Raw genomic sequence first — 16375 nt, forward strand, 5'->3', positions numbered from 1 at the left:
ATTAACAGAACACAGGAAAACATTAACTTGACTGTTCCTGATCCCCTGTTCCTGGCTACAGATTAACATATTAACAAAAGCATTCTAGCTACTGTAGTAATAGAACATACCACTTGCCATCGGGTGGAGACTTGCATCTAAAGAGCCTCACCCCTGGCAGTGGTGGTAACCTTGACTCCCCCGTCCTCTCCTGACCTCTTAGACCTGTCCAGCTCCCCCCCCGGGCCGTACCACCAGGAAGCCTACGTTCCCAAACAGGAACAAGACAAGTTCAAGTCTCCGCCCATCCTGCCGCCCCACCTGCTACAGGTCATCCTCAACAAAGACACTGGAATCTCTGTGAGTACGGCAACACCATGTCACACACTCAGAGAGAGAGAGAGAGATGGATGGATGGATGGACAGACAGGTAGACAGACAGACAGACAGGCAGACCTCTTACACTTAATTCCCCATATTCCCACCCACATTGTTTTGCTGTGAGGCACCTTGGAGACGTTTTGCTGTGAGGCACCTTGCAGACGTCTGGGTGTTCATTGTTTTGCTGTGAGGCACCTTGCAGATGTCTGGGTGTTCATTGTTTTGCTGTGAGGCACCTTGCAGACGTCTGGGTGTTCATTGTTTTGCTGTGAGGCACCTTGCAGACGTCTGGGTGTTCATTGTTTTGCTGTGAGGCACCTTGCAGACGTCTGGGTGTTCATTGTTTTGTTGCCGTCTTTAACACATTCACGGCCAGGGGTCGCTGTTTACCTTCTGTATAGAACGGCCAGTGCTGTAAGTCAATGGGCCGCTTTGTTCACTTGCGAGTGCTTAAAAAATATCTTATATTATAGCTATGGGTCTAATAACACCGTCGATTGTCAGTGAGTTGCTTCCAGTCAACATGCCCGAAACGGATTGTTTTATAATCCGTACATTTCCGTTTTATACCGTTTTGAATATGAGTATAGTTTTGGTGATTCTTAGTAATCCCAGGAAAAGACGCGATAATAGCGTTTTAGTGGAATCCAATTTGCCTGATTATCTAATCATCCTGAAATCAACGCTAGATTATCGTTATTATCTTTCCTCATGCAAGAATGAAAGGCCCCCCCCCCCCCCCCCCACCGCAGCCAACGGTAAAAAGCACATACACATACACACACAGCTTCAATCGCGGGAGAAAGAAATATCAGATCAACGCAAGATTGGATATATAGAGTCCGTACCTGGTCTCTGATGTAATGCAAAAAAAATAATGCAATTATCTGATCGCCATTTTAAGTACTGGGCGTGGAGGTCCGTGCCACGTTCTCCAGCATTGCATATGGAGGGGGGGGGGGGCAGCCTCACAGATGTATCGTTGAAACAGGTTACCCGCACGGCTCAGCTCGGCCCAGATAACAATCCACAGCGTTTCTAATGTAGTGCAGTTGCTGCCACAATGCGTTAGGGGGCGGTATTGACCGTCTGCAATCGCAGACACACTCAGAACAGTATGCACAAGGTGCCTCGATGAATTATGAATGGCAATAGCGAATAAAAGAAATAACGAGTTAAACACGTATATATACGTGGTTGGCCAGGAACGTGTTAAGCACTGTTTGTATCTGCGTATCATTTTGCAGACTTTGTTGGCCATTTATAAAAATGGATCAGATTTCATACTGTGCCTGATTTGATTGTGAAATTGATGCCATTACTTGATCTGTGAAAATCCTCTATGACCAGCGATGTCACTAACTTATTCATTCATCCGTCAGTAATTCACTCACACTGAGCCACTCTGCCCCCTAGTGGCAGCTGACAGGCATGGCACTGAGAACGCTTCACATCCATGTCACTGTGTGTTTACTAGCTACTGACACTGTGATGTTTAACAGTGTGACCCAGCACTGCTGCCGGAACCCAACCATGTGATGCTGAACCACCTCTACGCCCTGTCTATCAAGGTGACACACACACACCAACCTGTCTATCAATACACCTGTCACATTACTAATACACCTGTCACATGACTAATACACCTGTTACATTACTAATACACCTGTTACATGACTAATACACCTGTCACATTACTAATACACCTGTCGCATTACTAATACACCTGTCACATTACTAATACACCTGTCGCATTACTAATACACCTGTCGCATTACTAATACACCTGACACATGACTAATACACCTGTCACATGACTAATACACCTGTCACATGACTAATACACCTGTTACTAATACACCTGTCACATGACTAATACACCTGTTACATTACTAATACACCTGTCACATGACTAATACACCTGTCACATTACTAATACACCTGTCACATTACTAATACACCTGTCACATGACTAATACACCTGTCGCATTACTAATACACCTGACACATGACTAATACACCTGACACATGACTAATACACCTGTCACATGACTAATACACCTGTCACATGACTAATACACCTGTTACATTACTAATACACCTGTCACATGACTAATACACCTGTCACATGACTAATACACCTGTTACATTACTAATACACCTGTCACATTACTAATACACCTGTCACATGACTAATACACCTGTTACATTACTAATACACCTGACACATTACTAATACACCTGTCACATGACTAATACACCTGTCACATGACTAATACACCTGTTACATTACTAATACACCTGTCACATTACTAATACACCTGTCACATGACTAATACACCTGTTACATTACTAATACACCTGTCACATGACTAATACACCTGTCACATGACTAATACACCTGTCACATGACTAATACACCTGTCACATTACTAATACACCTGTCACATGACTAATACACCTGTCACATGACTAATACACCTGTCACATTACTAATACACCTGTCACATTACTAATACACCTGTCACATTACTAATACACCTGTTACATGACTAATACACCTGTCACATGACTAATACACCTGTCACATTACTAATACACCTGTCACATTACTAATACACCTGTCACATGACTAATACACCTGTCACATGACTAATACACCTGTTACATTACTAATACACCTGTCACATGACTAATACACCTGTCACATGACTAATACACCTGTCACATTACTAATACACCTGTCACATTACTAATACACCTGTCACATGACTAATACACCTGTTACATTACTAATACAGCTGTCACATTACTAATACACCTGTCACATGACTAATACACCTGTCACATGACTAATACACCTGTTACATTACTAATACACCTGTCACATGACTAATACACCTGTCACATGACTAATACACCTGTCACATGACTAATACACCTGTCACATTACTAATACACCTGTCACATGACTAATACACCTGTCACATGACTAATACACCTGTCACATTACTAATACACCTGTCACATTACTAATACACCTGTCACATTACTAATACACCTGTTACATGACTAATACACCTGTCACATGACTAATACACCTGTCACATTACTAATACACCTGTCACATTACTAATACACCTGTCACATGACTAATACACCTGTCACATGACTAATACACCTGTTACATTACTAATACACCTGTCACATGACTAATACACCTGTCACATGACTAATACACCTGTCACATTACTAATACACCTGTCACATTACTAATACACCTGTTACATTACTAATACACCTGTTACATTACTAATACACCTGTCACATTACTAATACACCTGTCACATTACTAATACACCTGTCACATTACTAATACACCTGTCACATTACTAATACACCTGTTACATGACTAATACACCTGTCACATTACTAATACACCTGTCACATTACTAATACACCTGTTACATTACTAATACACCTGTTACATTACTAATACACCTGTCACATTACTAATACACCTGTCACATTACTAATACACCTGTCACATTACTAATACACCTGTCACATTACTAATACACCTGTTACATGACTAATACACCTGTTACATGACTAATACACCTGTCACATTACTAATACACCTGTCACATTACTAATACACCTGTTACATGACTAATACACCTGTTATATTACTAATACACCTGACACATGACTAATACACCTGTCACATTACTAATACACCTGTCACATGACTAATACACCTGTTACATTACTAATACACCTGTCACATTACTAATACACCTGTCACATTACTAATACACCTGTTACATTACTAATACACCTGTCATATTACTAATACACCTGTCACATTACTAATACACCTGTTACATTACTAATACACCTGTCACATTACTAATACACCTGTCACATTACTAATACACCTGTTACATTACTAATACACCTGTCATATTACTAATACACCTGTCACATTACTAATACACCTGTCACATTACTAATACACCTGTCACATTACTAATACACCTGTTACATTACTAATACACCTGTCATATTACTAATACACCTGCACCAACACGAAAATAAAGCCCTGTTATGTGTTCAGAATAACTTTAAATCCTCTCTCTCTCTCTCTCTCTCTCTCTCTCTCTCTCTCTCTCTCTCTCTCTCTCTCTCTCTCTCTCTCTCTCTCTCTCTCTCTCTCGGTTAGGATGGTGTGATGGTGCTGAGTGCGACCCATCGCTATAAGAAGAAATATGTCACCACCTTGCTGTACAAACCCATCTGAATATAGAGACCAGAGACACTGTACCCCTCCTCACAGCCTAGGCTAGGCTAGGCTAACACACTGCTGTACAAGACATTACATTCTAGCTAGCCTAGCCTAGCGCACTGCTGTACAATACCTTACATTCTAGCTAGCCTAGCGCACTGCTGTATATACAGTAACATGTCAACATTACACTCTACTCCTTACAGCCTAGCCTAGCATACGGCTGTATATATATATATAGTCTTGTCGATGTATATCTACACCTGTTAGAATAATATGACACCTCTGTAGAAACAGTCTGTACGCACGTCTGTCTGTCACGGCAGGACGACCATATCACTCAGACACAGCCTTTACCGGCACTATGATGAAAAAAAAGAAGAAGAAAAGAAAACTCTATTTATATTTTCTAGGATGATTAATGTCACTCCAGTCGTTATTCTTCCTTTGTTGTGTTAAAGTCATATCTGCTCAGTGCAGGCGATGAAGACGGGACTCCAGTCACATGGAGCAGGCGTGGGCCTCCTGTCCAGTCTGGATCATCACAGTAGGCCTGTCCAGTCTGGATCATCACAGTAGGCCTGTCAGCCTGGATCACAGTAGACCTGTCCAGTCTGGATCATCACAGTAGACCTGTCCAGTCTGGATCATCACAGTAGGCCTGTCAGCCTGGATCACAGTAGACCTGTCAGTCTGGATCATCACAGTAGGCCTGTCCAGCCTGGATCACAGTAGACCTGTCAGTCTGGATCATCACAGTAGACCTGTCCAGTCTGGATCATCACAGTAGGCCTGTCCAGCCTGGATCATCACAGTAGGCCTGTCCAGCCTGGATCATCACAGTAGACCTGTCAGTCTGGATCATCACAGTAGGCCTGTCAGCCTGGATCACAGTAGACCTGTCAGTCTGGATCATCACAGTAGGCCTGTCCAGCCTGGATCACAGTAGACCTGTCAGTCTGGATCATCACAGTAGGCCTGTCCAGCCTGGATCATCACAGTAGGCCTGTCCAGCCTGGATCACAGTAGACCTGTCAGTCTGGATCACAGTAGACCTGTCAGTCTGGATCACAGTAGACCTGTCAGTCTGGATCACAGTAGACCTGTCAGTCTGGATCACAGTAGACCTGTCAGTCTGGATCACAGTAGACCTGTCAGTCTGGATCACAGTAGACCTGTCAGTCTGGATCACAGTAGACCTGTCAGTCTGGATCACAGTAGACCTGTCAGTCTGGATCACAGTAGACCTGTCAGTCTGGATCACAGTAGACCTGTCAGTCTGGATCACAGTAGACCTGTCAGTCTGGATCACAGTAGACCTGTCAGTCTGGATCACAGTAGACCTGTCAGTCTGGATCACAGTAGACCTGTCAGTCTGGATCACAGTAGACCTGTCAGTCTGGATCACAGTAGACCTGTCAGTCTGGATCACAGTAGACCTGTCAGATGATGGAGGGAAGTGATGATTTGGTCAGAGAAGCCTAGATTTTTGCTACACTGCAGACCTCGGCCAAATCGTATTTGCAAACAAGTGTTAGTTTCTTATCATTTCTTTCGAGCCTGCTATACCATATTATACCAGTTGGGTGGGTTTGTTGTAATCAGCGTGGAGTCCCTTTCGGGTGGGGTTTACTGCATCAGTAAACCTTCTTTTTTTGTATCCACTTTTTCTCCTAATTTTTTCCTAATTGGGATTCGATACCGGAGTCTCTTGCATTGGCGACGAGCGCAATCTCCGCTACGCCACCCAGCCGATATCAGTAAACCTTCTGAAGTTTAACACATTGACCTTTAAATAGCCTCAACCTTCTAATGTACAACACATTGACCTTTAAATAGCCTCAACCTTCTAATGTACAACACAATAGGCCTCATTCACCAATACTTTCTTAACTCTCTTATATTTTTCTTATATTTAGGAGATTGCAGATACTGTATCCGGCTATCCGCTGCCCTATATTAGTAAGTACAGTACGTACAGTACACATCTTAGCGTGACATCTAAGGCGGCCGCCGCAGAGTCGGGCGTACTGTGAGCGGACCGGACTCTGCGCGGCATGTCCACAATCGTTTGAGGTTTCATAGTGGAGCGTACCGCCGCTTACCAATTTCCTACATTTCTCGTGCCAGTTTACTACACGCAGGTCGATGTTTTTTTTGTGTGACACCGGTGCGTATGTATAAGCCTACTGTTCATTACGCACATGGGCTATACAGTGTGTGTGCACGCTGAGGCAGGTGGCCAGGAGCGCGCAACAAGACGGTATAAATATGGAATATTAATACAGTCTATTCCACTATAGCTATAGTGTGCTGTATGATGACAATACATTTGAATCGAATCTAATTTTGATCAGTTGCAAATCGCTATTGCGCTGCCTGTTGTATACAGGGAGAGCCTCTCTCTCTCTTACGTTTTTGCACACGGCCCTCGCCTTATAAGGAGCTGGCGGGGGCGTGTCTGTATGCAAATTCAGGGTACGAGAACACGCTCTCCAGTTTGTGAATGAGTGACGTACTTCATTCAGTGGATTGCAGCTGTGATCCTTTTGGCAACTTAAGAGAACCTCCACGTGTTGATGAATCCGGGGTTACAGTTGCAATAAAAATTATTCAACCCCCATTGCATATTGGGCTTTTTGGCAAAATATACAATTTCCCAACTGTTTACAATAAACAAATTACACAAGAACTGCTTAAGTTGTTTAATGAAACAAATATTACAGGGGTTAAAAAAAAATTAAACACAAAATGCTACTTTTAATGACTACTGCAGTCTCAAAATTATTCAACCCCCTTCATGACAAGCATCTTCAGTACTTAGTAGAGCAACCTTTTGCTGTCATAACCTGCTGCAAACGTGATGCGTAGCCAGACACTCGCTTCTGACAGCGTTCCTGCGGAATCTTAGCCCATTCCTCGTGGGCAACGGCCTCCAGTTCAGTGATATTCTTTGGTGTGCGTTTTGCAACCGCCTTCTTCAAATCCCACCAGAGATTCTCTATGGGGTTCAAGTCAGGTGACCGTGATGGCCACTCTAAAATCTTCCATTTCTTCTTCTGAAACCAAGCCTTGGTGGACTTTGAGGTATGCTTGGGATCATTGTCCCGTTGGAAGGTCCAATGACGCCCAAGCTTCAGCTTCATCACAGACGGCATGACGTTTCCTCCTATGATTTCCTGATACTTGACTGAATCCATGATGCCCCCCACACGCTGCAGGGTTCCAGTGCCAGAGGCAGCAGAGCAGCCCCAGAGCATCACTGAGCACCACCATGCTTCACTGTAGGCAGGGTGTTCTTCACTGAGCACCACCATGCTTCACTGTAGGCAGGGTGTTCTTCACTGAGCACCACCATGCTTCACTGTAGGCAGGGTGTTCTTCACTGACCACCACCATGCTTCACTGTAGGCAGGGTGTTCTTCACTGAGCCACCACCATGCTTCACTGTAGGCAGGGTGTTCTTCACTGAGCCACCACCATGCTTCACTGTAGGCAGGGTGTTCTTCACTGAGCACCACCATGCTTCACTGTAGGCAGGGTGTTCTTCACTGAGCACCACCATGCTTCACTGTAGGCAGGGTGTTCTTCACTGAGCACCACCATGCTTCACTGTAGGCAGGGTGTTCTTCACTGAGCCACCACCATGCTTCACTGTAGGCAGGGTGTTCTTCACTGAGCACCACCATGCTTCACTGTAGGCAGGGTGTTCTTCACTGAGCCACCACCATGCTTCACTGTAGGCAGGGTGTTCTTCACTGAGCACCACCATGCTTCACTGTAGGCAGGGTGTTCTTCACTGAGCCACCACCATGCTTCACTGTAGGCAGGGTGTTCTTCACTGAGCCACCACCATGCTTCACTGTAGGCAGGGTGTTCTTCACTGAGCCACCACCAGGGTGTTCTTTTCAGCATATGCTTCATTCTTCTTCCTCCAGACATACCGCTGATCCATAGGACCAAAGAGTTCCAGTTTTGTTTCATCGCTCCACAGAACAGAACTCCAAAACCTCTGTGGCTTATTTATATTGTTTTGAGCATATTTGAGACGACTTTTCTTTGTGCTTTTGTGTCAGTAGTGGTGTACGTCTTGGAGTCCGGGGGGCGTGGAACCCTTCAGTGTTTAGTATGCGCCTTACTGTGCAAACTGAAGCCTCAGTGCCTGCTGCCACCAAGTCTCGCTGCAGGTCCTTTGCAGTCACTCCAGGGTTTTTGACCACTTGCCTCTTCAGGAATCTGGTGTCAGACGCTGATAGCTTCCTCTTTCTGCCACGTCCAGGTAGTGTAGCCACTGTTCCTTTAACTTTGAACTTGCGAACTATGCTTCCAACTGTATTTCTAGGAACATCTTTTTGTATCCTTTTCCTTGTTTGTGCAAGGCAATTATCTCTTCTCTGAACCTTTTGGACAATTCTTTTGACTGAGGCATAATTTCTAACATGCAATCAAACGTCACTCTCTATCTCAAGCACTATCTCAAGCACACTTGAACTAATTGCCCTTGATTAGTTGCACCAGGTGTGCTAGGGATAGGGGGTTGAATAATCTTGAGACAGGCAGTTGAATAATTTTGAGACAGGGGGTTAAATAATCTTGAGACAGGGGGTTAAATAATCTTGAGACAGGCGGTTGAATAATTTTGAGACAGGGGGTTAAATAATCTTGAGACAGGGGGTTAAATAATCTTGAGACAGGGGGTTAAATAATCTTGAGACTTTTGTGTTGAATTTTGATAAAAAACCATTGTAATTTTCATTTAATTTAACTATTTAAACTGTTCTTGTCTACTTTGTTTATTGCAAACAGCTGACAATTTAAAATGTTTGCCAAAAAGCCCAATATGCATTGGGGGTTGAATAATTTTGATTGCAACTGTAACTGTCGTAGGCTTTCTCTTACCAACTTCCAAGGAGGTTGTCATATGAGAAAACTTAAGACACTGTTGGTGAATGAGAGCCATTGATTGTCTTTTAAACCTTCTGGCATTCACGCTATGTGGTAAACCCCTCCCGTCTGGCTTAAACAAACACTGGGCGTTATTTGTAAGTACTATTTGACCCTAGTCTGCTATACAGCACTTGTAGACTTGACCTTGTACTGCTCAACCTGTCAGTGTCACGTGTGTTTCCTGTTTGACCTGAAGCCTGACCGTCTCTTCTTAATGCACATCCAGTTAACAGTAGTGGCATTTATTTATAGTGTGAATCAGTGTAGCACGGCTGTTGTGTCCCGCTTTGAAGCTTCAGTAGTAATTATCAGTGAATAATCAAAGCTTCAGTAGTAATTATCACTGAATAATCAAAGCTTCTGTAGTAATGATCTGAATAATCAAAGCTTCAGTAGTAATTATCAGTGAATAATCAAAGCTTCAGTAGTAATTATCAGTGAATAACCAAAGCTTCAGTTGTAATGATCTGAATAATCAAAGCTTCAGTAGTAATTATCAGTGAATAATCAAAGCTTCAGTAGTAATTATCAGTGAATAACCAAAGCTTCTGTAGTAATGATCTGAATAATCAAAGCTTCAGTAGTAATTATCAGTGAATAATCAAAGCTTCAGTAGTAATTATCAGTGAATAATCAAAGCTTCAGTAGTAATTATCAGTGAATAATCGAAGCTTCTGTAGTAATTATCAGTGAATAATCAAAGCTTCAGTAGTAATTATCAGTGAATAATCGAAGCTTCTGTAGTAATTATCAGTGAATAATCAAAGCTTCAGTAGTAATGATCTGAATAATCAAAGCTTCAGTAGTAATGATTTGAATAATCAAAGCGTCAGTAGTAATGATCTGAATAATCAAAGCTTCAGTAGTAATGATCTGAATAATCAAAGCGTCAGTAGTAATGATCTGAATAATCAAAGCTTCAGTAGTAATTATCAGTGAATAATCAAAGCGTCAGTAGTTATTATCAGTGAATAATCAAAGCGTCAGTAGTAATGATTTGAATAATCAAAGCATCAGTAGTAATGATTTGAATAATCAAAGCTTCAGTTGTAATGATCTGAATAATCAAAGCTTCAGTTGTAATGATCTGAATAATCAAAGCTTCAGTAGTTATCAGTGAATAATCAAAGCTTCAGTAATGATCTGAATAATCAAAGCTTCAGTAGTTATTATCATTGAATAATCAAAGCTTCAGTAGTAATGATCTGAATAATCAAAGCTTCAGTAGTAATGATCTGAATAATCAAAGCTTCAGTAGTTATGATCAGTGAATAATTGCAGCTTTGTGTTTCAAGGCGGAGGTAAATGACAGCTGTGGGACAAACAGGTTTTCTGACTTCTGATGATGTCGTCCGATTCTCAGAATGAGTGTTGGATTATTATTTCTAGAAGCTTTGTTTCTTATGCTGATGTAGGCACATTCATGGAGTGGTAAATAAAAAATATTAAAATAGCACAACCAGAAGCAAAGAAAACAAAGCATTGATCAGTGATCTTGACATGGATTACCGCGTTTGAAGCTTGGAAGCATGCGCGTCACAGCAGTGTGTTGTTATAGAGTACAGTAGATATTACACCACTGCCCATGGAGACCCTGCACACTGCTCCGCTCAGTCCAGGGATATACAAGAAATGTGCTCGCGATCTTGTAAAACCTTTATCAAGATGAATATTGATTTCGATTTAGTTGCCCAGCCCTGATTTGAATCTGAATTATACATTGTTACTGGTCTAGGGACATTGTTACTGGTCTGGGGACATTGTTACTGGTCTGGGGACATTGTTGTTACTGGTCTAGGGACATTGTTACTGGTCTGGGGACATTGTTACTGGTCTGGGGACATTGTTACTGGTCTGGGGACATTGTTGTTACTGGTCTGGGGACATTGTTGTTACTGGTCTGGGGACATTGTTACTGGTCTGGGGACATTGTTACTGGTCTGGGGACATTGTTACTGGTCTGGGGACATTGTTACTGGTCTGGGGACATTGTTACTGGTCTAGGGACATTGTTACTGGTCTGGGGACATTGTTACTGGTCTGGGGACATTGTTACTGGTCTAGGGACATTGCTACTGGTCTGGGGACATTGTTACTGGTCTGGGGACATTGTTACTGGTCTGGGGACATTGTTACTGGTCTGGGGACATTGTTACTGGTCTAGGGACATTGCTACTGGTCTGGGGACATTGTTACTGGTCTAGGGACATTGCTACTGGTCTGGGGACATTGTTACTGGTCTGGGGACATTGCTACTGGTCTGGGGACATTGTTACTGGTCTAGGGACATTGCTACTGGTCTGGGGACATTGTTACTGGTCTGGGGACATTGCTACTGGTCTGGGGACATTGTTACTGGTCTGGGGACATTGTTACTGGTCTGGGGACATTGCTACTGGTCTGGGGACATTGTTACTGGTCTGGGGACATTGTTACTGGTCTAGGGACATTGCTACTGGTCTGGGGACATTGTTACTGGTCTGGGGACAGCTCAGGAGAGGGTGGGGCAGTTTGTCTTTGTTAAGGACCCCTTGGGACCACGATGTTAATTTATGTTGTCAACACTTTTTTTCATTCTGTGAGAGATTTCTATTAAAAATTAAGTTATGAGTTTATTTGGTGTCTGCTTCTTGATTTATTTCAGATAATTGTTCCGGTTCCACGATGATAGACTTGAATGAATGAATGAATGAAAACTTTATTTAACAGATTGCAGAATGGGTACAATACAGTACGGCTCAATACACACAATTGTTAAGGGGATGGAGACCAGAGAAAGACTTTCGTCTTGTTTACATCAGGGTCCCCCATTTTCAATTCATATAGACATTTATGACATACACAACATACATGACATGGCATAGGGACATATAGGTATTTAGTACTGATACATTTGTGACATAAACGGTATTCAAATATACAGTACTGTTACCCCTAGATCCTGACAGAGTATATACATATGATGGGGAGGGGACTGTACATTAGGAGGGGGTGGGTGGGTGGGTGGGAGAGAGATATACATACGTCGGGGAGGGAATATATACATGCGGTGCGGAGGAGACTGTCTATTAGGAGGTGGTGGGGGTTTTGGGCATTTACGGTGGCCAGTTTCGAATTGCAGCCTCCCGTAGGTGCTCTTTAAGAGCGGTTTTGAATGTGGGTAGGGATTCACATTCCTTTACAGCTTTGGGTAGGGCGTTCCACATTGTTGTGGCATAATTGCGAAACGTATTTAGTCCCTTGTTTGAGCCGAATCTGGGTTTAACATGATTTGTTGAGCTTCCTCTGGTGTTGTGATCGTGGTATTCACTGACCTTTGGGAAGTATTTTGACATGTACATGGGTACCTTAGTCGTATAGTGTATCTTGTAGACCAGGCCCATTGCAAGTTGCTGTACTCTGTCGTCTACTCTAAGCCATCCTAGGTTGTCAAAGTGGGCAGGGGTGAGGTGGGTTCTGGGGGTAAGGTCAAGTAGTAGTCTGACCAGTTTGTTTTGTGATGTTTGTAATTTTGTTTTAAGCGCCTTTGAGGTGCTTTGGTACCATGAGGTGCATGCATAGTCGTAGTACCCTTGAATGAGTGCTCCTGCCAGAGTCTTCAGGGTATTCTTGTTTACCAGAGAGGAGATCCGGTACAAGAATCTAGTTCGTTGGTTGACTTTTTTTATTACATTGGATGCCATTTTGTCACAGGAAAGATTTGCCTCTAGGATGGAACCCAGGTAGGTAATTTCGTCTTTCCTTGTGACAATATTGTCACCCACTGCAACTGAGAAGTCGTCGGTCTTGCTGAGTTTGTTATTTGAACCGAAGAGAATGGACTCTGTTTTGCCCATGTGTAATGATAGTTTGTTATCAGCGAGCCATATGCAGATTTTGCCTAGTTCCGAGCTGAGGGTTTTTTCAACCTGCAACTTGTTCTTGTCAGAGACCAGCAGGGCTGAGTCGTCCGCAAACAGGAACAAGTTGCAGTCACAGGCTGACGACATGTCATTTGCATAAATTAGGAAGAGTAGCGGTCCTAGTATGCTTCCTTGTGGAACACCACAGCTCACTGTGAGGGGGGGGGATAGAGTACCGTTTACCTCTACCATCAGTCAGGCTTCAGGACTGGTCACTCCACAGAGACAGCCCTCATTGCGGTCACAGAGGCACTTCACTTAGCAAAAGCGAAAGGCCTCTCCTCTGTCCTGATTCTCCTAGATCTATCTGCAGCCTTCGACACAGTCAACCACCAGATCCTCCTCGCGGCCCTCGCAGGAATGGGAGTGGCTGGCTCTGCGCTGACATGGTTGTCATCATACCTCAATGACCGCTCCTACCAAGTGTCATGGAGAGGTACCCTGTCGGCCACCCGCCCCCTGCGGACGGGTGTCCCCCAGGGCTCGGTTTTAGGACCCCTTCTCTTCTCCCTCTACACTAAATCACTGGGTAACATTATCACGTCTCATGGCTTCTCCTACCACTGTTATGCCGACGATACTCAACTCTTCCTCTCCTTCCCTCCCTCAGATATCCACGTCTCTGAGCGGATCTCGGCCTGTCTGTCCGACATCTCTGCCTGGATGATGACCAACCACCTCAAACTGAACCTAAGCAAAACAGAATTGCTCCACCTGCCGGCCAAATCCTCCCCCCTGACCGACCTTTCCATCACAGTCGAGAATGCAGCTGTGACCGCGTCCCCGACCGCCAAGAACCTTGGTGTTGTCCTCGACGACCAGTTGAACTTCTCTGCTCACATCGCAGCGACAACCAGAACCTGCCGATTCCTCCTGAGCAACGTCAGAAGGATCCGCCCCTTCCTGACAAAAGAAGCCACCCAACTCCTCGTCCAATCAACAGTCATCTCCCGCCTTGACTACTGCAACGCACTGCTCGCTGGCCTCCCGGCCACTGCCACTAAGCCTCTTCAACTCATTCAGAACGCAGTGGCCCGCCTGATCTCAAACCTACCGAAGTCGGCCCATGTCACCCCACTTCTTAGGGACCTGCACTGGCTCCCCATTGCTGCACGAATCCGCTTCAAGGCCCTCGACCTAGCATACCGTGCGGCAAAGGGAACTGCTCCCGCCTACCTCCGGTCAATGGTCTCTAACTACACACCCTCAAGACCCCTACGCTCTGCATCTTCTGGCCGCCTCAGACCTACTCCTATCCAAGCTCCGGGAGGGTCATCAAAGAGAAGTCGCCTATTCTCAATCCTTGCCCCACAATGGTGGAATGAACTACCCACCCCAGTTAGGACAGCCGAAACACGTCCAATCTTTCGCCGTCGACTAAAGACGCACTTCTTCAACCATTATCTGAAAAAAAAAAAAAAAAAAAAAAAAAAAAATGTATCTAACCCTAACTAACCATACTGTCATGCACTTGTCCTAATAAACTAACCTACACTGTAGCACTCAACACTTTGATGAACATTGTTACTCAGCTGATAGAGTTGTGCCCTTCCTGATGGCTTGTCGTACAGAACTTGTAAGTCGCTTTGGATAAAAGCGTCAGCTAAATGACTAAATGTAAATGTAAATGTTCTCTCCCCTCCAGGTAGGATTGCATCCAGCTCACTGATAAGCTATCAAAACCAATTGCTTTTAGCTTGTCAATCAGAATGGAGTGATTGACAGTGTCGAAGGCCTTTTGTAGGTCCAGCATGACCATGCCGCAGTATTTGCCCACGTCCACCTCTTGTTTGATGTGGTCTTAAAGGTGCAGTTGGTCATTTCAGAGACATTATTAACCGTGAACTGACCTGTCCAGCAGAAGAGGAGCAAAGCTCTGCATCACTGTTCACCAGGGGTGTAAAGTACTTGAGTAATTGTACTTCGTTACAATACTTAAGTACCGTTTTTGGGTATTTGTACTTTTACTCAATTACATTTCAGAGAAAAAAAAACATACGTTTTACTCCTTACATTTAAAATGCATGAACTATTTTATCACTGTTCTATGTTAAATACCCTGTTGTATGTCTGGTCCATTGTATAATTCTTAGTTCATTTCTAAACCGAATCATTTTAAACTATTTTTGTACTGAATGAAACTGTAAACAGAGAACCTATTGGGATGCTAGATCCTAATGTGAAACATTGTGATTTACCTTACCTTGCTCATGCTCGCTTATGCAGGGGTGTAAAAAGTACCCAGAAATTATACTTAAGTGAAAGTATGGGTACTGTCTCAAAATCTGACTCAAGTCAAAGTCAGTCAGAAAAAAAGTTTTTACTTTTACTTTTTAGTACTTAAGTACATTTAAAAGTAGAAACTTTCTGACTTTTACTCAAGTGTGTTCTTAGCCAGATACTCTGACTTTTACCGTAGTACGATTTTGAGACGGTACCCATACTGTCACTGAAGTATAATTTCTGGGTACTTTTTTCACCCCTGCTTTTCAAGGTGCCCTGCAACGGCCTCACAGACTCCCACCGGCAGATTCAACGATTGGATTTTTCAAAAGATAATAATAAAATACTATAGTTTGGCACCGTGAGTACTTTTCAACGAGGACCTTTCACCTTATAGACCACCGCAACACTTACTGGTCACATTGATTGATTGATTGATTGATTGATTGATTGAAAAGTAGGAGGGGTGGGTGGGTGGGCAAAACTGTACATTGGAATATTGACAAGACCATACTTGGTCATTTACTGTACATTGGAGGGGGTTGGGTTAGGACATTTACAGGGGCCAGTTTCTAATTGCAGTCTCCCGTAGGTGTTCTTTGAGAGTGGTTTTGAAAGTGGGTAGTGATTCACATTCCTTTACCGCTTTGGGTAG

General features: G+C 43.5%; 1 protein-coding gene across 1 annotated transcript in view; it reads left to right on the top strand.

Moving 5' to 3' along the window:
• Nucleotides 1–5789, top strand: part of prkab1a (protein kinase, AMP-activated, beta 1 non-catalytic subunit, a) — a 43939-nt gene extending 38150 nt beyond the window's left edge. The window contains exons 6-8 of the mRNA XM_084320789.1: nt 203–339; nt 1863–1931; nt 4586–5789. Coding sequence (XP_084176915.1) covers nt 203–339; nt 1863–1931; nt 4586–4663 — 284 coding nt within the window. The 3' untranslated portion in view covers nt 4664–5789. The remainder of the gene's footprint in view (nt 1–202; nt 340–1862; nt 1932–4585) is intronic.
• The last annotated feature ends 10586 nt before the right edge of the window (nt 5790–16375 follow it).

The sequence above is a fragment of the Notolepis coatsorum genome, assembly GCF_963971535.1.
Source record: "Notolepis coatsorum genome assembly, chromosome: 8".
NCBI classification, from domain to species: Eukaryota; Metazoa; Chordata; class Actinopteri; order Aulopiformes; family Paralepididae; genus Notolepis; species Notolepis coatsorum.